The sequence below is a fragment of the Saccoglossus kowalevskii genome, chromosome 9, assembly GCF_978046115.1.
Source record: "Saccoglossus kowalevskii chromosome 9, keSacKowa6.1, whole genome shotgun sequence".
Classification (NCBI taxonomy): Eukaryota; Metazoa; Hemichordata; class Enteropneusta; family Harrimaniidae; genus Saccoglossus; species Saccoglossus kowalevskii.
The window spans coordinates 7,041,067-7,067,342 of NC_140649.1; the positions used below are offsets into that span (position 1 = coordinate 7,041,067).

General features: G+C 33.7%; 2 protein-coding genes and 1 long non-coding RNA gene across 7 annotated transcripts; 2 read left to right on the forward strand and 1 right to left on the reverse strand.

Moving 5' to 3' along the window:
• Positions 1-1,047: 1,047 nt before the first annotated feature.
• Positions 1,048-15,913, reverse strand: LOC100368560 (cystinosin homolog). 5 transcript variants are annotated; one of them, XM_085503109.1, is made up of 9 exons: positions 15,579-15,913; positions 12,514-12,626; positions 11,169-11,309; positions 10,351-10,450; positions 9,848-9,967; positions 6,611-6,790; positions 5,498-5,768; positions 3,636-3,727; positions 1,048-2,144 (listed from the first exon to the last, which is right to left on the reverse strand). In XM_085503109.1, the coding sequence occupies exons 1-8, from the start codon at positions 15,780-15,782 to the stop codon at positions 3,642-3,644; spliced, it is 1,215 nt and encodes a 404-aa protein (XP_085359235.1). In that variant the 5' UTR covers positions 15,783-15,913; the 3' UTR covers positions 1,048-2,144; positions 3,636-3,641. The 5 variants fall into 5 exon arrangements, with proteins under 5 accessions (XP_085359235.1, XP_085359234.1, XP_002732273.3 ...); XM_085503108.1 differs by having other exon boundaries at positions 1,048-2,147; XM_002732227.4 differs by lacking the exon at positions 3,636-3,727.
• Positions 15,914-16,141: 228 nt separating this feature from the next.
• LOC102805145 (large ribosomal subunit protein mL55-like) lies at positions 16,142-19,637 on the forward strand. The gene is made up of 3 exons (XM_006813355.3): positions 16,142-16,190; positions 17,916-18,126; positions 19,402-19,637. Exons 1-3 carry the CDS (start codon positions 16,162-16,164, stop codon positions 19,543-19,545), a joined length of 384 nt encoding a protein of 127 aa, XP_006813418.3. The 5' UTR covers positions 16,142-16,161; the 3' UTR covers positions 19,546-19,637.
• A 3,217-nt stretch (positions 19,638-22,854) lies between these two features.
• Positions 22,855-23,460, forward strand: LOC146738081 (uncharacterized). The gene is made up of 2 exons (XR_014930322.1): positions 22,855-23,096; positions 23,222-23,460. It is a non-coding gene; the product is annotated as an uncharacterized LOC146738081 (long non-coding RNA).
• The last annotated feature ends 2,816 nt before the right edge of the window (positions 23,461-26,276 follow it).

Consider the following 26,276-nt stretch of genomic DNA (forward strand, 5'->3'; position numbering starts at 1 on the left):
ACCCATGAAAACACATATCACACCCTTGCATACCGTCATCTTGTAAACCCATGAAAACACATATCACACCCTTGCATACCGTCATCTTGTAAACCCATGAAAACACATATCACACCCTTGCATACCGTCATCTTGTAAACCCATGAAAACACATATCACACCCTTGCATACCGTCATCTTGTAAACCCATGAAAACACATATCACACCCTTGCATACCATCATCTTGTAAACCCATGAAAACGCATATCACACCCTTGCATACCGTCATCTTGTAAACCCATGAAAACGCATATCACACCCTTGCATACCGTCATCTTGTAAACCCATGAAAACGCATATCACACCCTTGCATACCGTCATCTTGTAAACCCATGAAAACGCATATCACACCCTTGCATACCGTCATCTTGTAAACCCATGAAAACACATATCACACCCTTGCATACCGTCATCTTGTAAACCCATGAAAACACATATCACACCCTTGCATACCGTCATCTTGTAAACCCATGAAAACACATATCACACCCTTGCATACCGTCATCTTGTAAACCCATGAAAACACATATCACACCCTTGCATACCGTCATCTTGTAAACCCATGAAAACGCATATCACACCCTTGCATACCGTCATCTTGTAAACCCATGAAAACGCATATCACACCCTTGCATACCGTCATCTTGTAAACCCATGAAAACACATATCACACCCTTGCATACCGTCATCTTGTAAACCCATGAAAACACATATCACACCCTTGCATACCGTCATCTTGTAAACCCATGAAAACGCATATCACACCCTTGCATACCGTCATCTTGTAAACCCATGAAAACGCATATCACACCCTTGCATACCGTCATCTTGTAAACCCATGAAAACGCATATCCTTTACAATTGGAAAAGTTTAGTGCAATCTAGTACTTGAATATTGTTAAACAGAAATTGTTTGTATAAAATTTTGTAACTGATACAAGAAACCATTCATCAGGGACTATATTTACAGCTGTGTAATAATATTTTTGTAATAAAGCACAAGCTCGGATATTGAACTAGTGGATTTATTTGAATCTGTTTGGTGACGTGTGTAGAGTGAAGAAACATTGGATGTTTCATACAATGGATTTTATGGCCAGCATGCTGGATTTGTGTTTTGCATGTCATGAAATTGGTTGTAATTTTTCACACATACTGGTACTTTCATTGATATTTCAGTTTCATTGACTTGACTATTTGTTTTTTAGCTACTTGAGTAAAATGTTTCTGTTACAAATTAAGAGCATGTTTTTGATGCTATCATATCAATGAAAGTACCAGAATGTCATTTTTTGGCATCTTGAAAGTGGCTTGTTGGTCCCACAGACAGTTGACATGATAATAAAATGAATTTAATAAATCTACCCATAGTCATTTTGAATATTAATTAATTTGCCTGCAATATTATAAATCATTTGGATACACAAAGAACATGCAAAATACAATTAATTGTGCAAATTAGCCTTTTCAAATGCACAAATTGACTAAGAACAATTATGTTGAAATATACCAATTATCAAGCTAACTGAAACCATTATGAAACAGAATAAACAGATTAATAATGATCCATTTGAGCAAGCCGTTAAAAAATTATGAAAGTCGTTAAATATGTAAATTAGATAATTAAAATGAACAGGTTAATTAGAAATTATTATGTAAGTAATATGCTTGTACTTAGTTTGAATTACTTGGAAGCTGCTATCGCAATATTTGATTTACACAAACACCAATCATGTACCAATTCAATTTTAAATGCATTTGTACAAACTAATAATTATTATAAAAATACCCTAATTTACAAGCAAGCATTTGTAACATAATCTAATCAGCTGCTTGTGTGGTGTTCATTTTATAGCTGTGTACCAATATTGTTCAAATCCAGCCAGTGGTACAGTGATACCAGATAACAACACAGACAGAAATAGATACAAGATTTTTTTTTCTGAAATTTTAATATTGCTTGACTCTCCAGTAGAAATGATTATGCGTAAGATATTATAAAATTTTACTACTAATACCAGTGTTTTTGTGACACTGCCACTTTCAAGGCACAAAAAATAAGATAAAATTCATCAGTCTTCTTCGAATAAAGCCAATGCAAATCCTGCTAAAAAAAAAAAAATTGTGATATTTAAAAAAATTTATTTTGTATTTTGTAAGATGACACATATAGCTCTTAACATTACCCATCATGCTTTTCAAACCATTTCCCATCATGCAGTTCAAGCCAAGTCCTGTAGTACAATCAACAACCCCCTCTACATGAAATTTATGAACTCCACCTTATGACTGCTATAATCAGATGCTTTATTTCATCAATTCATACGATGTATGTTGTGGACATAGAAATGCAGAGTAAATGTATCAGTTATAGGCCACAACTGTGCCATTTACAATCACAAAATTGTGTGGGCTATTTCATATAAAATGTTGCTTTTACAAGTTTCTTGTTTAAAGTGTGGAAATTACAATGCTCTTGTGCAAAGTGTGTTCACAAGGATGTTTTGTATAGTGCTCTGTACAAAATATGTTTACAGCAGTATTTTTTTTGAAGTGTGGTGTTAATAGGTTCTTTTTGTACAAAATGTGATGTTTACAAGGCTCTTTTGTATAGTGTTCACAAGCTCTGTACAAATGTGATGTTTACATGGCTGTTTTGTATAGTGTTCACAAGCTCTGTACAAATGTGATGTTTACAAGGCTCTTTTGTAGTGTTCACAAGCTCTGTACAAATGTGATGTTTACAAGGCTCTTTTGTAGTGTTCACAAGCTCTGCACAAATGTGATGTTTACATGGCTGTTTTGTATATTGTTCACAAGCTCTGTACAAATGTGATGTTTACAAGGCTCTTTTGTGGTGTTCACAAGCTCTGCACAAATGTGATGTTTACATGGCTGTTTTGTATATTGTTCACAAGCTCTGTACAAATGTGATGTTTACAAGGCTCTTTTGTGGTGTTCACAAGCTCTGCACAAATGTGATGTTTACATGGCTGTTTTGTATAGTGTTCACAAGCTCTGTACAAATGTGATGTTTACAAGGTTCTTTTGTATGGTGTGAAATTTATGAAGCTTTTTCGAATAAAGTGTAGTGATTACAAGGCTTATTTGCATAAAATACAAGACTTTAATATAGTGTGTTTAATTGCATCTTTATCCTCAACACCTGTTCCCGCAAATAGGATTGTTTCCTTGTTGAAAACTTCACATTTACATGTACTAGTGAAAAGGCAGTTTTTCAGAACAACCTGTTGAAGATGCAACGCAGGGAAATTTTTTTTTTTTTTTATATTGCTTGATGCTCCATACTGTAATCTAAAGTGTGATATATGATTTATGACAAAATGGAAATATTGCATTTGCAGGACACAACACTAACACGAATGTCGCAGATTCTTGTTGTACGTACCAAAACTGGTTCACATGCATATTAGAGGATTTAATTGAACTAATACATGATACAAGGGCATTTTCAGTTGATAGCAAACCATAGTTCATTGTTTTCATCAATATACCCCATCAAACAACAATATTAAAATTTGCATGTGCTTGTCTGTATTGCATCTTTAATTACCATTAGCATCCTCTAACTTACCTAAGCCTAGAACACACAAATGTACCAATGTTTTGCAAAGTTGCAAGCCATCTTTGCTGACTGTCTGTCCGAATCACCTTCAGAACCTTTAACTATAAAAGTTAGTTATCAGATAGGATGACACCTATTCCCTGTCTAGAGCACCCAACTACTTCTCTGCTACAACATTTTACTGCAATTAATATCAGTCTTTTGCTAAACTGGTTTATGATAGTTGACATGGACAGACTTCAAATGTGCCAAATTATATTTTAACCAAGACATTGTCAATTACAAATCCCAGTCAAGCTTCAGTGAATGTCAACACGAATGTATATTTTTTTACACTCATGTGGCAGACATGATACAAAGTGGAGCCAGTTTATTTGTGTGATTCCTTTCTTTATTCTGCCCATGACATTCATAATGCATTTCTAGCACAAAATGTTGATCTGTCATCTTAAATCCGCTTCTAAAATTCAAATGCATGTGCCTAATTGTGATTGAATGTCTGATGTATCTGCATAGTTGTAACTTGATCTGTTCAAGCACGTGTGAGATGCAGCTGGAAGGACAGACAGACAGACAGACAGACAGACTGGCTGGCTGGCTGGCTGACTTAACACGCACACACTTGTGCATGCACATATACATACGTACATATACATAGAGGTCAATCATTAAGCCCCCATTTTCGGACTTTGGCCGAACTGGGACTAATAAAGGAATGGTATTTTCATGCGATACTTTGGCATAATAGTTCTTTCATCCCATCAAAACATATCAAGCAAGATGTCATTCTTTCATGTACAAGCTTGTGGCTAATATTTATTGAGAATTCAAGTAGAAAAGATTTGTGTTAGTGACAGTTGTGTGTAAATAGTTTTTAAATAAAGCCAGTACAAAATGATTTCAGATAATCTCTCTTCCCCATGCTTGTTCAATTATGGTCTGTTTTCACATGCATTGCAGTGACGTCATTATTAGGAAGACAATGTAAACAGAGTATGAGGTAAAAGACAAGTGAATAAAAGCCTCAAAAATAAGCCTCTCTAAGCCCAAAAAAATATAGTCAGTTTCAGAATATATGGTTATATTATTGTTAACAAATTTACACGTAAAAGTGAATAATATGCATTAAATTTCCATAATTTTTTCACTACCAATTATGGTCATGCATTTTACACAATATCTGCCAATGTTTTGAAAACGTTGACTTTATTTAGGCAAAATCCATGAATTATTTCATATCTTGTCTTTTTGCTCAAAAATAAACTGAGAAGTGAAAATTACAGAAATTAAGTAAAAATACCATCACAATTCACCATGGTAACTACTGTATTTTGTGCTATATAATTGCATCTCTGTCATGTTTCAGATTTAGAAGTAGGTGTAATAAAACAATGACACCTACGTATAAAGCGATACATACAGTAAAGGTACAAATGCAAGACAAATTACAGAAAATACAATTACAGGCATCACTCTGCCACCAATAGTTGCACTATCACCTTTATCAATTTTCAGCTCAGCATTATATTATCACTTGCATATCACCATTGAACACAATGTAGTTTTATGGTTCCATGGCATTTGCTAACTTCCATTGTTAATCAGTACTGTTTTTTTTTTAATGTGAAAGCAATGTCAAAGTATATCTGCCCCCCCCCAAAAAACATTAAAATGATGGACATTTGCCTAAAATTGAGAACACCCTTAACAATCGCTCACATGTGGTATTGCTGACAATAGTTTAACTATATTTTGATGAAAATTTCACATTAGTCTATACACATTTGAAAAAGCTGACAGTATAGGGGAAAATCATAATTTGAAAAAGGAGATGATCTGAGACTTCTACAAACTGGCATAAATTTTTTTACCTTTGTTATTTATCAATTTATTCTTCTCCCCATTGATTGGGCGATTCCCTCTGTACAGAATGTAATGCTGTACAATGAACAAGATATCAAAACAGATTGAAAAAACTCCGAGTCCAAACTTAGTTGGATCGCCAAATATAGATTTCCAGTCATTGTAATTGTAAGAAATGAGGAACATCTGTACTAGACTTAGAGTACCACCAGTCATATCGAGTAGAATGTTTCCTATACTCCATCCCTCTGTGCTTTTACGTTGATAATTCATGTAGGCCTGCAAAGTAGAAACAGATGTAAACATCAAAGTCTATGTAATTTCAAATGTCATTTCAAACAAGAGACTGTTCTAACTCAGTATGGCTGACACCTAGACAACTTGGCAGTCTTTTTGAATTTTTTAATGAACATAGGAAAGATTGTACAAAAATCTTGTACAGAGTACATATGGTAAAAAAAACGGGGCACATCTAACTTTAATCACAGAACCACAAATAGATTTTGGTCTAATCTATTACAGTTTTATTCAATGATAATGTAAAATACTTTATTTTAACTGGAATTAAGATTGATTTGATGATTATATGATATACCTGTCCAGACCTCTCAGAATAATTGCACTGGGCAGGTGAACAAAACAAAAAATCTCTCTTTTGGACTTGAGAACTAATATGCAAAATATTAAATAGATATGTGCTGTATTTTAAGTCGATTACTTCTTATTTATCAATCCATGTAGTACCCTATAAGTGAACACAGCATGTAACAGCACGACAGAGAATTTTTTGTTTGAAAAATTATAATTTTTGCAGTTTTCAGTAATGTTTTTATAGCATGGACACTAACATTGGTTTTCACTTGGTACTAAAGAGGTCATTTTAGGCTTAGCATTACATAGAAACAACAGAGTCGCTTATGACCCATTAAGCACTTCAACGTACATGTATATTACCACATCCAGTATAAAGCCTATAATTCTACTCATAGTAAGTATATATGCGAGAGTTTCTCAATACATCAACTGCTTAGCGCCACCACGGATAGCAAAAATGGATGCAAAATAACATTAAACTATACAATACCATTAGCAAACATGATGAAAAAAAAGTTAATCGTTACCTGAGGTATATACTTGATAAGAGTGACACCTAGTTTAATATAAGATAAATATAATAGGTAGTTGAGCCATGATATGATATCTCCATGGCTTGCAGCGGCAATAATCAATGTAATAATAGCAAATGTCCAGCTACCACATAATATAGCAATGCAGATTTTGGACACTTTCTGTGTACCACTCTGTAAACAGAAAACAATAAATTTATTCTCATTATCCTTACCAGTATACAAGATGACCAAACACACTTATGCATGGAAGGTCACATTTCTGGTATCTTCTTAAGGTAGCAGAATAGTTTTTTTGAGCACTTTTCATGTGTTTTTTTGAAAATCACACGAATAGCTCCCTAAGGCATGCTACATACATTGGTGTTTTTATTTTATTGAAAAAAAAATATCTTGTACAAGTAAACTGATTTTTTTCTTGTGTGCAAACAAATGGCCAAGTTTTTGTTTATCCAGTGTACACCCAACTAGTGCATCTCATTAATATGCATGGTTTACAAACATAACTGAACTGAGGGTAAATAGTTTTAAGTTGAGCCACTTTCTTTATTTGCTATTTACAAACAACTGATAAGATATCTGTTTGTAGTTTACACACAGCTGATAAAATGTGTGCACTGCTGCCTTTCTAGACAGGAAGTACAGCAAAGACAAAATCGCTTTTGAACAACAAATTTTGAATAAACAAAAAAGTACATGAATGTACCACTTCAATGTAATTAATTATATGTTAACAGAATAAAAACTTACAATAAATTTCTGTAATATTTTTTCTTGGCTTTGTCATTGAAAGGTGTATGACCACGGGGTTACTTTCCTAGTCCAGAAGTAATGCAGTTACATTGGAGGAGGGTGCTCCCTTTTACAAAATATGGTTGCAAACAATAAAATACGGTCATCTGTGGTGGCTATGCATTGCATGAAAATTCTGGTAACAGGCCACAAACTACATGTAAAGGTTGATCAATGATAAGAATATGCTTGGACCTGGTTTATATAATTCATTTTTCAGAGGAGTTTTCACCAAGTAGGCATACTTGCATGCTTAGGTTTTTCTAAATTCGTAAATTATGTTACATGTAATAAATCTGTCTGATAAATACTTGGTTGTTTTATCTAATGTGCTCATGCGAACAAAATGCACGGCAACAAAATAGTAGCGTGCCCCCCCCCCCCCCCCCCGAGCCGACGGATAGTGGGCCAGTGTTTCACGCAAGGCAAGGGTTGACTTTTTCGTACGACTTCGGTAAAAAATAAAAGTATCATCTAAAATCTAGGTAGTTTTTATAGATGATAACAGTGAGTCCGGTTACAATTAAATTTTGAAGAGATTCATCTACAAGTATAAGACCGGAGGTTACTGCGACAGTAAAACTCTGTTTTGCGGGATTTGATTTTTAATAGCACAGGAAATGCTACATGCCGGCATGCATCATTGGGTCACATTTTACAATTATTCTATTCACACCAATTAAAAAACAGGGCAGCTTCCTTCATTAATGTGCAAAATATGCAAAGAAGGAGAGGGTTGTCAGTAATTCTTTAGTTTAGTTGTCATTCACTAATTATGGACGAGATAGTAAGCACGCGAAAATTTCCAAGAAAAAGAAAGCGAGGAAGAAAGAAGAAAAACGTCAAAAGAATGATCACTCCTGTCAAAAAAGATGTTGAAAGAGATGATGCTGGGTTCGTACAGAACGAATTTCCCCGTCGAAACCAGCGTCAGCCATGAAGTGGGGGAAGAAAGTTTTACCGTGACACTGAGAGTCCTGTTCAAAACGTTCGAGAGATGTCTGTATCTCGCAGGAAAATATTGTTACCTTCCGACGTAGAAGAAGAAAGTGAGAGTGAATGTCACGGTCGATCGTTTGAAGACGGCGAGATTCGACTCGTTGACATGTCACTGTTGAATGGCGCCCTAGAGAAAGATTTGTCAATTTTGCAAAGTAGGCAATATCTCAATAGTGGAGCGCAGGCGTCACGATCTAGGCAGTTAGTTTGAATTTATTTGCACGCAAGGAGATTGTATTCGATCGCAACTGAGCCAGCCTAGCTTCCCGTCATCCCGAAAGAAGGGGTCAGTTTTCGAAATAAATAGAAAGGCTGCCATTGGAATGCGAGCGACTGGAAAGGGACGGCGCGCTCTGGTGAAACTGTCAAGCTATTAGGGGTTACCTCAACCAGTAACGGGTCCGCCCTTTCGCCAGTATGTACGAGCTGCCTCCAGGAGACTTTGAAACTCATGGCATGCTTGAACTAATAAGTTTACAAACACAACGGCCCAAAAATAAATACACTGTATTTGCAAACACTTCAACTGCCAAGTGTAGTCTCTGTATTGTTTGTTACTCGCAAACAGAACCGCCCACTTTGCATAATCCAAGCTTTAATGAATGACGTCACCGTTCGTTATCAGCACAGACCGTCACAAAACTCCATAGCGTGAAAGAAAACGGCCAAAAAACAAAGTTTTTCACAGATATAAATGTCGGTTCATGATTTTTCCCGAAAACAACTTTCAAAGCATTTCATTTACAATTAGCCCATGTAAATTTTGCTCCTAAAACGGGAGTTAATGTTGATTGAAGTTTGAAATCATAAAAGTGCCGATTTCTCGGTGTTCGGTTTTTGGCAATTACCGTTGACCTAATTTTAAATGGCGTTTCAGTGAATAGCGCTACGATGTCGCCGTTTAACTTTTCTTACTCTTGGATATGTTGGCTTCATATCTGTATTTGCATATTTGCAAAATTCTATTGCGTTTTTTCACAAACCTCGTGCAAACCACCGGTATACTCTAACTTTAACACCAAAAAACGTGCTTGAAATTTGTGATTTTCGAAAAGAAAAAAAAAACTTAATGCAAAAAATAGAAATACGGATTTAAACTTCATGACCTTTGTTTCAAAACAGTGTAAAGTTTTTGATCGCATGAATGACTGTAGAGATGACAATTAAAATTTTATTCACGTTAGTTAAATTATCAGCCCCGCTGATTTTCAGAATCACGTGACGCTAAAACAAACACAATGTTCACAAAATATTAATAGTAGGAAAATACAAGTCAAGAGCTTTCTAAATATATATAGATTGTATAGTTTCTTGTAAAATTTATTCCGATTATAGGTGTTTACATTTTTCATGCAAAAAAACTATCCTGCTACCTTAAGCTATCCTGTCCTTATAAGAGCAATAAATTTTATTATTACATTGTATCATATGAGAACTTACTTCATATATGAATGCTTGCATGATTGTGAATGCTGTGATGAATATGGCATGTAACGTGAAGACCACATCATTAATCTGCACTGGGTTGACACCACGCGGATGACCCTCTTTATATTCATCCTAAAGAAGAAAAATAAAAATATTACTGGTAACATAGAAAAAAAAAAAAAGGCAGGTATTAATTTATTATTACTCGTTTATCATGTTTTTTAATTTTTAATTATTCTTGTAATTGATACTTTTGGACATCTTTGTGTGCACTGTTAAACAAAATGTACCGGTACATGTTTAGACTGACATTTTCGTGTAAAGAATTTTGACATGTAGTATGCTAAGACTGCCATTGTGCGTTTTGAACCAGGGAAATCAAAAACTTGTGTGCACCAGGTCCTGCCTTTACATAAAATCATTGAAAAACATTTGGTATACAAAGGTATTTGAAACAATTGAAGTATCTGACAAAATCTACAGAGAACATCAAATGAGTGGCAAAGATTACTTACCCATACTTCAGGAATCCAATACATACCAATATTATACATTCCATACGCAAGAAAGCCAGTCAAGTTATATGCCAAGAAATCAAAATTTAAACCAATTACACTGAAAACAAACAAACAAAATAAGTAAATGAAAGGATCACCAAATGTGATTACCCATAATTCTTTTGTACTCAGATATTGGTTGGTAAAACATAGGTAAATATTACCACCACAAAGGTAACTACGGATATGCTTTTAAAATGGAACTGTTTTTTTAAAAAAAAATTGTTGAATGATTTTTAATTGATGTTTTTTTTAAAGTAGTAGCGAGTTTTGTCAACAAAAAACAAACTTAGTTAACAACCATGATAAATTATTAGAAAACCAAGAAACCAGCATCAGGTTGTGTTATTGATTAAATGAAAAAAACAAACAATTAGCATGATAGCTGCCAGGTTGTGATCACGATTAAGAACTAGTAATTACATTTTACACCCTTGCATAGCTAATAAACTAAAAAACTGACAGGACAATGAAGGAAACTACATTTCCCAAAGATTACTGGTATCAGCATTCTTAGAATGAATAGTGTCATGCTATACACCTAAATTTTACATTCTGATCGCATATTGCAAAATTTATGACAACATGTACTTATGTTGCATATATGTAAATTAAGATCACTTCTGTTTCTGAAGTCAAACCCTTCCACAGAAATTACCAATGAGTGGGATTTGTTCTGGATGATGAGTTGCTGAAAAGTTAACTGAAGAATGGTCACTGGAATATCTTGACATCTGCATTGAATACCAGGGCAAATAAAATAACATAATAATTACCATTTTCTTCTGAAGTTGAGAACAACTTGAGGATAGAATGACGTCGACCAGGCCACAAAATACAGCCATCCTACCACATCAATGACTATATTCAACCATACGGCATGAACTACTTCTAGTTTCAAAAATACTTCAGATACACTAGACAAAAACAACATTTCATAAAATATTAATTCCAGGGACACTGTCACGGTGAAAGTGGGGGTAATATAATTTTGCTTTTTCATTTGAAATGCACATTCTAAGCATTTCATAGGAACGTTAGGGATCATTCATGCTGTTTTTAAAAATTTACGCCGAATATTTAAACACTAACTTGGCAAATAGTTACAAATTTGATTTTTTCCTCATTCAACCATTAACTTATTTAAAGCAGTTTGGGCCAAATGTCATGGCTGCCAATTTATGAACTGCTGGCCCTAAATCTGGCCTATTAAACCTTTTATAAACTGTTTAATGACTTAGTCGTTACATATGTCATAAAAAATATAAATTCATTCAAACCACTTAAAAAACCATGGCAAGCCATTTTCCAAAACAAAGCGACATTCTGTCAGTTTAAAAATGCAAAATTATTACATAATGTATCAAAACATTCTTCGTAAACTGTTGAAAGTTTCCAAAAAGTCGTATTTTCATGGGAAATTTTTCAATTGCACAAAATAATGAACACCGGTAAACACACATGCAATGGCGGATACCCCTCCCCCCAAAAAAACTGATGAATTTATTACAAAAAGTAAGGACATCGCATTATAGAGTCCATTGCTCATATCATAAATTGTTCCCTGTCAAAGGACACATTTCCTGACAAATTAAAGGTGGCAAAAAATTGACACATGTATTTTTGTATATGATTAAGATAGCCACCATGCACATTCTTTGGATCATTATATCTCACTCGTATCACACAAGATCAGTACCTAAGCAGTCACAAATTAAATTAGGTTCAACAAAACAGTTTGACCTTTACTCTTGTTAAAAATTGGAATACCAACAACCTCGAAAACTTTGCATTCATGGAAAACATTCAAACAGAAGACAACAGTTTTTTAGTAATACTAATATTCTGGTAGAAAATAAAAAAAAGATGTTATTTAAATATATTACGCATTCAGGAGGAAACGTAATAATAAGCCCAGAAACCAGAAATAGCAATGAATTTTAATTTCTATATATTTTTTATTACTAATATTTTATTTCTGTCAACCAATGACAACTGTATTTCTACTGACACAATAAATTTGTATTGTTTTCTGCTAGACCAATGTTAAGAATTGTCATAGGACTATGCTTCATAAGATCTTCTTTAATAAAGATTTTTTTTTTACGTTCAACAACTTACTCTCCAAGTTCTTTTGATGTTGTATTAAAGTCTATGATACATTCTCCGGCATGGTAAGTGTTTATATGTAATGTAGCCGACGAGTGACTTTTATTGGCATCTAGTATGACAACCTGCAATAACAAATACAAAGTTAGGAGTTAACAGAGATGGACTGTAAAATCTCTATTAGTAACAAGTGGTCAATTAAAATCATTTGAGTTGAATGAAAGGGCAGCAGTGATTTTAACATTCCATCCAAACATTTCAAATGTGACATTAGGGCTTGAACTTGGCAAAGTCAATGTGAACAAATATTCCAACAAATTTCTCCCCTTTTGAGCGGGGAAAAATAGGTACTCAAAAGGTTAAAGGCAATTGTCTTGGTGCCCAATGAATTGACCTTGGTACCATTCAATATTCCCTATGTTATTCCCATGATGCAATGCAATGTTATCAATTTTAGTCTGCACTTATTTCACCAAATAATACAAATGAGTACAACAATTCAAATAGTAAACAGAAAATGAAAAAAGTAAAAGCAAAAACTCTTAAAGTATAATTTGGTGAGGATCACAGAAGTTGTCCTGTATTACCGGGGGTAATCAAATCTGTGATCCCGTAATAAATAAATTTGCTTGACCTGCATAACAGCACATAACACTTGTATTTCATAGTTTACACATCATAATGCATTATACTAATGAGTAATTAATTAACATGCAAAAGAAATAACTGAAGTAAATGAATAAATTAATTCATAAGAATATTAGATTATGAAGCAAGCTGTGAAATCGTTTTTAATTTTTTCTCTATTGATGTAGTGGATAAAACACAAATGGTGAAAAGAAGCATCCACAAAACAAATGGAAAGAGGTCAAAGATGGTGCCTCAAAGGAATGGGTGAAATTTGGATAATTTTATATAAATCTAAATAAAAATAATTAGTTTTTGAGAAAGTATTTTTTTTCAAATTAGCCTTGAAAGAGTGTCTGTTTTTAATAGTTTTGATACAATTTGGAAGAGCATTCCAGTGTTTAGTTGCAGCATACTTAAAACTATGTTTGGATAACGAGCGGTTAATTTGTGGGATGCTAAAATTATCGTTGACTGAGTATTGCATCGGATAGGTGTGGGGAATTTGGTCAAGATAGTTATTAATATTGTGTGCAAAATTGCCATTGATTAAATCAAACATGAAAATGCAAGCATAATTTAGAAACATTCAGAATTCCGAGTTGTTTAAATAGAGGGGCAGAATGGGCATGGTAGTCTGAGAAAGTGATAAGGCGAACAGCTTTTTTTCAGCAGTAAAAGGATGGGATTCAAGTAAAATGTGATTGTCTCGACACCCTCTCAATTTGGAAGCCCTGTGAAATTGTTTCAAAACTTGGTGTCGTGCAATGTAACTACTAAATCAAAATAAATCGCAAGATGTTTCAGCCATGCAACATTCAGAGTTTTAAATCAGCAGCTTAGTGATCTTCTACTGCTCAATACCATGCTAACTGTCTAAATGACACTAACATGACTAAGCTTACAAGCATCAGCATTGGTAAACCTGGTACCACTCTGAGTTTATCTACAACTAGTCATACACAGGGATTGAAATATAATTTTTTCCCTGCATGCATAGTGTGCATGTTGAATTTGAAATTTACCTGCACTAACTTGTTGTGAAATGCACCATTTTTAAAGTTTAAATAAAATTTACGGGTTCTCGATTGATGCAATCATGAAAGAATTAGATTTTTTTTAGTTGTCTCACAATGTTGGTTGAACTTAATTTAGGCTTAGTGAATATAATGACAAAATGGTGTGTTAATTTCTACATGCACAGCGTGCACATTATATTTTGAGTTTACTTGCACGAGCTAATAATCTATGTGCATAGTGCAGTGTGTACCAGGGTATTTCGATCCCTGCATACATTTCATAGAGAGCTAGCTTTCTTCATTCATTGCTGGCATATTCCATCTAGGACTTATTACAAATACTCCCATTTTAGGTCCTCTGAAATGTTATTTTAATAATTTTGTTTTGCCTATATTAGGAAGGAGCGAGGTATTGATTTACATTGGACACCAGTCTAGTATCTTCAACTCAATGATTAAATATTGTGAACGATACTTTCAATTACATCAAAGGAGTAGTGGATTCCATGAAGGTTTGCAGCGATACATATTAACTTTCTAGAATCATAATTTGACCAGAGGTTGACCCTGATCAATGTGGTAACGACCTGTCATGACCAGAAACTAGTTTGTTTACATCATACAATATGCGATTATTTTTTTAGCCAAAATATATTAGAATGCAAATGTATACGCACAACTTATTAAGCCATATTTGGTATCACTTGAAACAGCTCAAATTTAACAATATGACAAGAATGTTAATAACCAACACATAGCGAGGCAAACAAAAAATGAGGATGTCTAGTTTGAATTGTCATATTCATTTTGAAATTTACTGTATATGTCATCGTCAGTACATTGTAACATTACCATAGGGATGTGAACCAAAGAATACACTTCAATAAATAGTTATTCAAGTGAATCATGCATGTGGAATAGACATGAGACAAAACATGGACTTATCTGCCACAGAACTTCTAAAATTTTTTTACAAAATTCATCTACAAACAATTATTTAAGGATTATCAAGAAAAGCAAGAGAATCTTCATTTCTGAAAATAAAATAACTGTGAATAAATCACCTATTATCCCGGTAGCTATTTATTGTGACTTTGTTTTTAACATACAAAGAGCGAGTCTGGTGTAGGATGATTGTGCAGTTTCTTTTTTTTTGCCAACTCATTGTTGTCCAACATAGAAGTACTGTACTATTACAATCCCCAGCTACACACACGTTATTAAAAGTATTATTTAATAGTACCACCAGGTCACCACTAATTTTAATGGCAGCACCGAATCATCATTGGTACCACCGGATCATCACTGGTTTCACTGGTACCGCCGGGTCTTATCGAGGTCACCATTGAGTTAACAAATTGTATTTTTCTACAATATTGAGAAATAAAGATATTCTATAATATGAGAAATGTTCAGCTTGTTTATACTTACATACTCCGTAACATTAGCAACCCATGGTAGGTTACTTGTCGGGTAAACATCTGCTGGATGTTTCAATACAATTACAGATGTGATGTTAACAACATCTGAATCGCCAAGTTGAAGGGTTACGTCTGATGGATTTACAGTCACGTTTACATCATTTTGAAACGTAACCAAGCACAGCTGGAGAAGGACTAACAATTGAAAAATCATTTCAGTACCATATAGTTCTTTTCTTCAAAATTCCCAACGCCAATGTACCATTTTCGTTGTGCCTATGACATTTCTGTCGGAACACTAACAAGTACCGAGCAGCTAGCAGACACACTCATGCGACAGTCAGGTGATTGCTAGAGCGACTGCGCATGTGTTGGTTTGACTTTGTAAGCTAACCTCGTGCAACCAAAATAACTACATACATCTTTTTTGTATAATAAAATTACGCAAAAATCAACGTCACATTAATAAAATTGAATTACAATTAATAAATTACTAGTTTTTAAAATATAAATTGGTTTTATCAATATTAGTTTTGTTAAAATCAACCTGTATTCAAAAAATTTGTTGAAAGAGGCAGTTCAATATTTTTAAGATGGCCGCTCAGGGGTTAAGTTTGGGGAGGTGAGTCAATATGTAACGTGTTTTTGTTGTGTAGAGAGTAGATCCCCGAGAATACGATTAAATGTAGAGTTTAGAAACGTAAATAAAATATTTTCTTCTCATAGGGTGTACATTCACCAAGGCGATTATTTTTAAACTGCTCACATAGTTTATTTATTTATTTATTTATTAACACACAACATCCCCCGGAGGGGATGAAAAGGGTTACAAATCAGATATTAGTAAAAGAAAAATAACCACATAAAGAGTAAGGGAACAAAAAGGCATAAAAAAAAAAAAAAAGATAATAAGTTGAATACAAGGAATGTATTACTGGCTTAGTTTATGTAGGTGCTGCTGTCTTGTATTAAAACAGTTTTTTAAATATTGCGCTAAAGGAATTGACATTTTCTCGTCACTTAGTAATGATATGAATTTATTTTCATTACTAAATTTGTCAAAATTTGGTATACGTTTATTAGCTACAATGTAAAGTTTTGATCTTATTTCATTGTAATGAGGACAATTTGTGACAAAATGTTGTTCATCTTCAACATGGTCATTGTCGCACATATTGCAGACTCTGTCTTTAAAATCCAATCCTGTATGCCGGCCTGTTTCAATTTTCAGACAGTGGTTGCCAAGTCTAAATTTTGTTAAGGATTTGCGAAGTTCACTGTTTTTCATAATTGTTAAGTAGTTTTCTTGTTCTATTTTGGTTTTAAAAAGTTTGTAGGTTCTTAGTTTATTTTTAGAATTTGATTTTTTCCTATTGTCATTATTTATTTCATTTTTCCACTCAGTTGTAAACTCTTCTTTTAATTTCTCATCAATTGTTTTTAATTTTGATAATGAGATAATATTTGTTTCATTTAAAAGATAAGAATGGTTAATATTATTTAATATCAGATCAAGTTTTTTAAACCATTTACTTTTAATAATTTTATTGACATAGTATGCTTCTTGAAGTAGAGTATTTGTGGAATTTGCAATACGATTGGCATATTTTATCATTTGTTTCTTAATAAAAGAGTCAAGAGGTAATTTTCCCAATTCACTATATATTGCCATGATTGGTGTATTTTTTGAGATACCAAGAATGTACCGATAGTATGTAAGCTGAACATCCTCTACAATTGATTTTGTAGAGCTTTCTTCTCCCCAAATGTCACTCCCATACACAATAACTGGTCTGATAAGTTTATCAAATAGTGACAGTAGTATGGACATGTCCAGATTACCAGATCCAATTTTGGTCTTTAATGAGAATAAGGCTTTTATTCCTTTTCTTTTTAGGTTTTTCATTGCATCTTTAAATTTACCATTTGGACTCATAGTTAAGCCAAGATAATTGAAATCTTTAACTTTTAGTATAGGGGTTGGCAATTTATTTACTTATTGACTTTTACACAATCCCCGGAGGGAAAGAAAATGGTCACAAAGTACAAGGAGAAAAATATATATAAAAAACAAAACAAAAAAACACAATATACTAAATAACAAATACAATCACTAAATTACTAAATAATACGAGATCTCTATAATACTAACTAATATAACATTACTAAATTGACAGCAGGCATTAAGATAGATAAATATTATAGTCATGGAGAGGAAGTCTCAGTTACCCATGCGTTGTCGTAGTTGGCGTTATTTACATTCTGTCGTCGACTGCTCATTCACACATTGGTTCACAATTTTGCACAAAAAGTCACTTGTACACATGTTTTCTTATATTTTTAACAGAAGTTCAAAATTGTTGAGCAGTTTGTGTTTAAGATGTAGATCGCTGCAAGACCTGACAGTGAATGGGTTGCAAGTCAGAAATGGCTCCAATAGAGCCACTGTAACGAAACTGAACCGTACAATCTATCCACGTCTTTACCCATGCCTGCTAGTAAATCCTGATGGATCAACGATAAATATCAAATATCACGAACCAAGGAAAATATTGAAGGTAATAACGTGAATATGAGGTTATTACAAGAATACCGCAAAGTATGCACAGAGGCATCTAGTACAAGGGGCATATATTAATCGTCATGTAACTGAGGTTGATGCCCAAGTGCATAACTTGCGATATTCTCATAATAAACTTATTATATATCTTTTTCCTGCTTGTAGTAATAACTAAGTGAGATATAATAACTTGAAATGGTAATGAAGAACGCTTTTTGCTATGTAGTGAAAGGATTTTATTTCCACCACACATTGATAGCGTTTCTGTAAATAAAGAAAGGTATTTGAACTTGATATAAACACAATTTCCATATAATAATAATAATAATATTTATTCAACACTAAAACAAACTACAGTGAGTTGTTCTATGTTCGTATAAAATAAACTAAACTAAACTGAAATAAAATTAACCGAATGCTAAATAAGCTGAATAATGTTACAAACACATAACGAATCACAATATACTTGTGCAGTGCAGTACAATACAATACACTAACAATACTACTGCGAAGAAGTGAAAAGTTTTTTTTGCGTCTAATCGTTGACAATTGTTACATTGTCGTTATGCATTAAATAAATAAATGAATGAATCCATGGGCAGAATCACTTGGTTCCAATGAATTTACATGATATAATTTGTAATAAAAAAGTAAAACTAATTATCCAGATGAAAATGAGTGACTATCATTAAAAAACACCTATTTATTGTACAATGTGTAGGTTTGCTTTTTTGTGTAGCTTATGATCTCCCTTAAAATCCCCGCCTTTTTCAATATTCATGATTGAATGAATAAATTAGGCTACCTCCATATGAAGGCCACCTGTCTATAAAGGACACTTTGGCTCAGTCCACTGACTGTCCTTTATAGACAGGTTTGACTGTCAAAATGCTAAGCAGACCAGACAGTATTTATTAACATTCTATAACTGTTCACTCTGGTGCTTTCTGGTGTGTTTCTAATAGCCAAATTTAATAAGGTTCTTCATTTTGCTCTAATTTAACTAATTGTATTTGCTGTGTAACTCTGTAAATATGATTATTACAAAAAAAATTCAGTTTCATGTGAGATGTATATTCCTTACCAAGATAAATACATGCATCACTGACAAGAAAACTATACTCCTACTCAAAAAGTCCCACATCAAGTATTAAACTAGCGACTGTATGCCTGCCATACATGAAAAATCAAAATGATACTGAGCTGCAAGTGAACTTGGAACCCAGGATTTGCATTATTAAGCCAAGTGTTTCATGTTTGCATTGACTTTCAGTTGCCCATTGATCTAAATGCATTGACTGATGAAGAAAAGAAAGCAAGGCTTACACAATTTCAACCAAAGAAGAAAACAGTTATTGAGGAAGATTTTGAAGACAGTTTTGACATTGGAGAATACAGTCATTTATGGAAAAAATGAATATTTATTTGTAATTATGGTGGTGTTGTTGATTATGTTCAATAAAATACAAAAGAAAACACAGTATCAGGCATGCATGATAACTTACACTACTCTTTGCCTTGTACTCATTGCTTTAAGTGTGATGCTAACTTTTGATAGAGGACAGTTGTAGACTCCTAGTAGAGACAACAACTTTCTTCTCACTATTTTAAACCCCGGCTCTTCAATCCCTGGGATTACACTAGTGCATTGTGGGCAATGTAATTTGGATGGGGTGCTGAGTTGTTTACTTGGTACAAGCGCGTGTGTGTGTGCGCCCATGCGCGTGTGTGTATTTCATGTCCAGTACTATTGTCTTGTCTGTCCCATTCTAGTATTGAAAGAACCCCAAGTGCAGTGTGAACTCTGTTGGGTTCCTCTCAACATCAATAAGCAGGCCTTACACTGTGACACATCATATAAAAAACGCATAATATAATCATTTTAATTGGCAGTGTTGATTCTCGATGCTAACATCTTACACTACACTACCAACTTGTTTGTAATTACTGCCCGCCCATACGCCTGGCATGTTGGACTGGTGAAAATCTCAAGTTACCAGCTCTGTGGTTGGGTAAATTTTTTGAGAAAAACAAAATTCTTGTTTTTTTAAAAGATCACAAAATGTTTCTGGATGTATGATTGATTGTTGTCAAAATTATGTACCTAGAGGTATGACACAGCCGTTTTGTAAAACAGGTATGCACAACAAAAATCAATAAAGAATGCGTGATTTGAATGCTCTCAATATGCGAGAGTTCCTGTTGATCTCACCTTTTCAGAGTTGACTTTGTTCTGTTTGATGTTTTTACACAGTATATTGAAAATGTTTTCAAATTCATTCTAATGATCAGATAACAAGTTGTTGATGCTCTCGGCATATAGTGGCTTTAAGTGGTTAACACACCATGCAAAGTTGTGCAAAGCGATTGCAAAACTAATAGATGTATTTGTATATTCGATCTAAGTTGTTGACATATAAAACCTTGCAGTTGTAAATTTGAAAATGTGACTAAATACTTTATAAAGTGTCGTTAAATTACCTTTCTGTACCACGAAGCATGTAGATGTCAAAGGCCAATTCAAGAAGTTACTTGTGCAAAAGATATCAATTATAAAACAAACATGAAATAGCCACCAATTCGGGTAAAATTAGTTATGCTTGCATGGGAGACCCCTTGACAAAACCAGCTGGTTCTATCACAGACACGAACATTTTGAAACATTAAATTGCCGCCAATTCGAATAAAATTCAAATGATCCCAATAGCTGAGCGGACAGGTGATCGACCTACCACAAAAGTTAAGATCGATCAGGCGTGGCTAGTATTTGCATGGGACACTGTGAAACCCTGCTGGTGAAATCCTTTTTTTTTGCTTTCGTCATAAACCTGGAAAGGACATTAAATCATTTTTTGTATTTTTATTATTGTGATGTCGCACATTTGTAGTAGAAAGTCATGTTGATTATTTTAATATTTTAGGTTTTTAGAATGCTTTAAAATTTGCACGTATTTTCAAAATACAAGTAGTTATTGTGGTCGGCACATAATGAATGTAAGCTATTAAAAGATGTTCTCATATCTAACTGCGAAGTTACAAAGTAAAAAAGTGCATAATATGCGTATATTACGAGAGTCTCATATGAGTCGGCCGTAAGATGTTCCAAAAATCCTAAAATGATACCAAATGCATTTGAAAAAGTCTATGGGTTTGCTAAAATATTTGACCTATGTCATTATATCGACTCCGCAGTTGAAAATATAGAAAAACATTAGTAAATGTGTTAGAACAGATTCTTATATTAGCAGTTTATACCTTTGTCAAAACGTAAAATGATAAACAAACTGTGCACAAAGTTGTAAAAAGTGATTGTAAAGTTCTCAAATGGGACCTACGTTGTCATATTATCGAGAGCCATCGTCAAAATTTTGAAAAAGTAGATAAATATGTCGTAAATGGCCGATTGTTATCGTAATAACTTCTGAAGCCCATATGATGAGGAGATTTATTTCTCAATTAGAGAAAATTGGCCAAGAATTTGAAATAGTTGTAACCCACGACATCAACCACAGTAGGAAGAGCCTATAAAAACTATTGGATTACCGATGGAGGTTTCTGGAAAAGACACCTGTATTAGAAAGGTCATGTCAATGTCGAGTGTTTTGCATTGAAGAAGTCATGAGCAAATGACAAGGCGTACAATACATATTTTGTATTTGTATAAATTAACATACGTTCAGTGTCCTGTAGTGATAATCCAACCGATTGTTGGATTTTGTCAATTGTGTCGTTTTTCTTTGTATGTTTGGGCTTGTTGGTGCTTACGAGAAGTTTCTGTAGATTTCGTGGTTAGCAGTAGTTGGCGAGTAGTGATTTATCAGAACCTTATATTGTAGTTTAACGTCCTTGTGGAATGTGCCAATATTTCTTTTTTAAATATAGCGGATGTGTTCGGTAACGGAGGAAATACCGATATTGTTTGAAATTGTCGTTTGTGTCAAGTGCCTGCATTAAGTACGCATTGCGATTAAGATGATTGATCTTGTTGATGCAACAATGAGTTCTGTCGACGTAGTGTTTTTTCAGTGTTTGCGATTCATTTCTGTAGATGCCCACTGTAATACGTCTGTAACATATTGATTGGCGGAGATGAAATGAAGTGTGGTGTGGGTGCAATGTGTGGTTCATAAATATGTGTGTTTGTTGTTGAGTTTGTTGTAGATGGTAGTACATGTTTCATTAGTGTTTAGAATCACCACCGCGTCTAGAAACAGTTATTATGCATATGCATAATTATTCAGTACTGAGATATAAATAAAAAACTTATATCTCCTGCCAATTAAAATTTTTCCAAAAGAGATTTATATCCGTGACCAAGTTACCGAGCATAATTTCAACGTAAAATATTTGCATATAAAATACGCAGCAAACGACTATTCATTGCTAACCGTATATTTCCATGTATCCAAAATGCTTTTTCAAAAAATTCACTAAATAAGGTAACAATTGTTAACATCTAATAGAAGGGGATTCCGTGTTTTATTCAGATAATTTTATCTAACACTATGTATGGAAGCGCTCATTTTTGTAAATTTCGTAATAAATTAGTTATGCAAAGCAATGTGTTTAGTTGCAGACATTTAGTATTAGTGTTAGTGCTAAAAATAGCTTTAACCAATCGGGTGGGCATATTAATACTGAATATAATCAAATTAATTTCATTTACATTTTCCAGTTTATACTAGTATTGGCTGCTATGGCGATGCAGCAGTTAGAGCAATACCAACTCTTGAAGGGACTGACAGCCGTTTGGACGGAGCCTATGCATCACGCGAAGACACAATCGAGAAGTGTTCACAGGTAGCTATTAGTCTTGGTTACAACGTGTTTGCTATCCAGGACGGTGGTTCATGTGCATCGAGTGCCACTGCCATTGATACGTATCATATGTACGGAACATCTACGATATGTAACAAAGATGGGAAAGGTGGAGTATATGCGAACGAAGTGTACATATTCATTTACTAGGTAAGCAAGTGATCAACCATGTGATTATAAGTTTTAATCATCACTACAATGAAGTCTATACTAATATGTTATGAATATTGATGTTAAGATGCCAACATACTAATCCCAACTCGTTTCATTTTCAGAACATGTTATGGTGTATTGACGGCCATAGTTCATAGTAAATAATTCTACAAAGACTTGTTAAGCAGCTGATAATAATTGCAATTTCTCACGAATGCTTTCATTGTGAAACATCGCATTAGTATACAAAGATGTAACGTAACATAACACCTTAACACATCTCGGGTTGTCGTTATTTCATATGTGAATGCTAGTCTTGTTTAATTTCTTGGTACAATAAAATTGTGTGAATCACAAATAATAGAGTCCAAGTTATTTATGTTGACCTGCATCACAATATGAGATATCATTTATAATATGAGGTAATTTGAAACTTGTAGCTGTTATTTTTTAATAGTAATACTTAGTTGAAATATGTGTTTATATATATGGTCTTTATTTATAATAGAAGGCCATCGGCCCATAATATCTACATACATTATTTATATTTGAAAATAGAATTACAATTTTTAAACAATTGACAATACTTGTAGCTCTTTTCGCAATTTCATTGCGTGAAAAGTAAAGGCTCCCAGTCTTTGAAGAAGATCTGTATTTTTTTTACCCATTAATTTGTAATATTTACTGACTGTTGGGGGATTAAAAAAGTTAGTTATAATACCTGTTAAAAGTTACAAAAATGTTGTAAAAATGATTTTGAAAACCTAGCATACACGACCTGGCACCGCAAATGAGTGTTATATCATATAGGATTCGGACAAAGGAATATTGCTTACAATTTGAAAATCGATGGGAAGATCTGGTAAAAATCCATGGACACAGTAGATTATAACGATTTTGTGTTTTGGGCTATAGGGCAATGAACTATAATCAATTAGTCTTTATTTTAATTTTTGAAAGTGAAATCGCAGAATCAGCTTCTGTTTTATCGTTGGTTTATGGTCAACTGAAATTGAAAAGTCCCGTGTTGTTGTTTTTTTCACGATGTTAAGAGGACAAATTATATGTAGATATACGTGTCTACCAAAGGATTCAATGCACCATCTGTATGTTAAGTTAATGCAGTATGCCTGGAGGTGCTCAGCAATTGTGTTTTACCAAAGTCGGTAATTTTTTTTTAATCTGGGAAAAATAAGACTTGCACCTGTAAACTAATATGCACGACCATGATACAAATTTTGATTGCAATCACACTGTTCAACTTTGGAAGGACCACAATTATCTTCAGTTAGCAATATTTATAATTAACAAGTAATGCAAATGCATATGCAAGTCATTGTACACAGTTAACATGTTATGTTTGAATGTCACCAGTCTTTCTGAGGAATGGCACACACGGACACAACCAGGCGACAATCGTATTTTCATTTATCACAATACATTGGCATGAAACATAAACTCGTCTATGAATGAACAATATAGTTGGAGAGCCTCTTACTTCTAAAAAGTCAGATACGAAACATATACAACGATAAAATTAAACACAAGATGGCGTTATGTTAAGTAAATATACGATTCGAATCGATTCTTCAACTTCTGGCTTAGTAGACCATTAAACCCTATACAATTTTGAACGGTTGCTTTTATAAAAAAAAAAAACATTTCAAGTTACAGTTTGTAAGCTGCGAGGAGTCTAAACCCTGTAACTTTTCAACACGTGTGGCTTCGCTTGGGTCTTGGAGATTCGTCAAATATCCACTCAGAAAATCTGTTTTCAGAAAACCCGCTTTATTCTTCAACTGCATTTACTCACGCTTTTAATCGCCGTATTCTTAAATAAGCTTTGTCCTAAACTATGCCAACATCAATGGATTTAAATATTTATTCGCAAAACAAGTGCGCAGTTAATTGTCGCCTAATCATGAGTTGACCTCTCAACCTCTGAACTGTCTGTATTCAAGAACCAGAAACTAAATCTCTATCGAAAATAAATAACAATTGCCAAATACTGTTTTCAAAATAAACGAATTAACTCTCACAGTACATCCATGATAAAATGATTGGATTTCTCCCCATGAACAACAATTTACATGACACGTGAAACAAACAATTACGTGAGTGAAACGATGTTTATTCACTACCGAAATTTGAAAATTTCTGTTCTGGTTTAAGATAGTCAAACGTATAGTCTCCAAAAAACACTTCAGTTAGATGAAGTTGTGTTGATGGCGCAGTTATGGAGTCTAATAAAAACTATGACGCATTAAAATATGATAATTCAAATTCACATTATGAGACGTTCAATTTAAAACATGATAAATTGAATTAGAATATATAGAAATTATATTTGAAATATGGGGCTTTAAAGTTGTATGAACATAGAAAATTTATACAGCAAATTTGAACATAACGAATTTGAACAAAGCAAGCTGGTGGCGCTGTACTTTACATATCAGAAAATACGAACTTTGTTGTGTTTTATTCTGTGTAGCATTTTATTATACAAGAAATACAACTGTTCTATCGTGTACCATCCATAACACCTATTTTCGGCTTAAAGTGTCGGGCATTTATGCACTATAGTGAAGGAAAGTATATCAAAGTGCTGGAGTGTATATGCGTCGGCGTTATAGGTACGTAAAACCCAAACAACGCTCTTCAGACCTCTAGTAAGGTGAGCCCTGAGTCGGTGAGCTGAATTTGCGAGCAAAATCCAGACAACGATTTGTGAGCTCGTCTAAAGGATAATAGTATAGAACAAGTATGTAATAAATTATATCGTTCTGTACTTGGTGTAGGTAAAGAAACAAACACACTAGGTATTGGGGAAGAATTTGGTATAAAACATAAGTAACAATTATGCAAATTAAATACCGGTACAGATTATATAACATGCGCACTAACGGCATCGATGGTTCCAAATATTTAAAGAAAACTGGTCCAGAATCACTTTAGCAATATAGACTCAAGCTATAAAATAGTATAGCACAATCCACAAAAAACATAAAAATAAAACTAAATTATGAATATATCCAGACATGGAATGAGTAGGTAAATAACTGTCGGTATGATGGGACAGAAGGCAACAAACCAATTGTTTAAACATTTGGAGAATAACTTGAAAGACATTGAAGATTTCAATCTAAGTATATTATGTCAACGTTTTGTTTGAGTAAT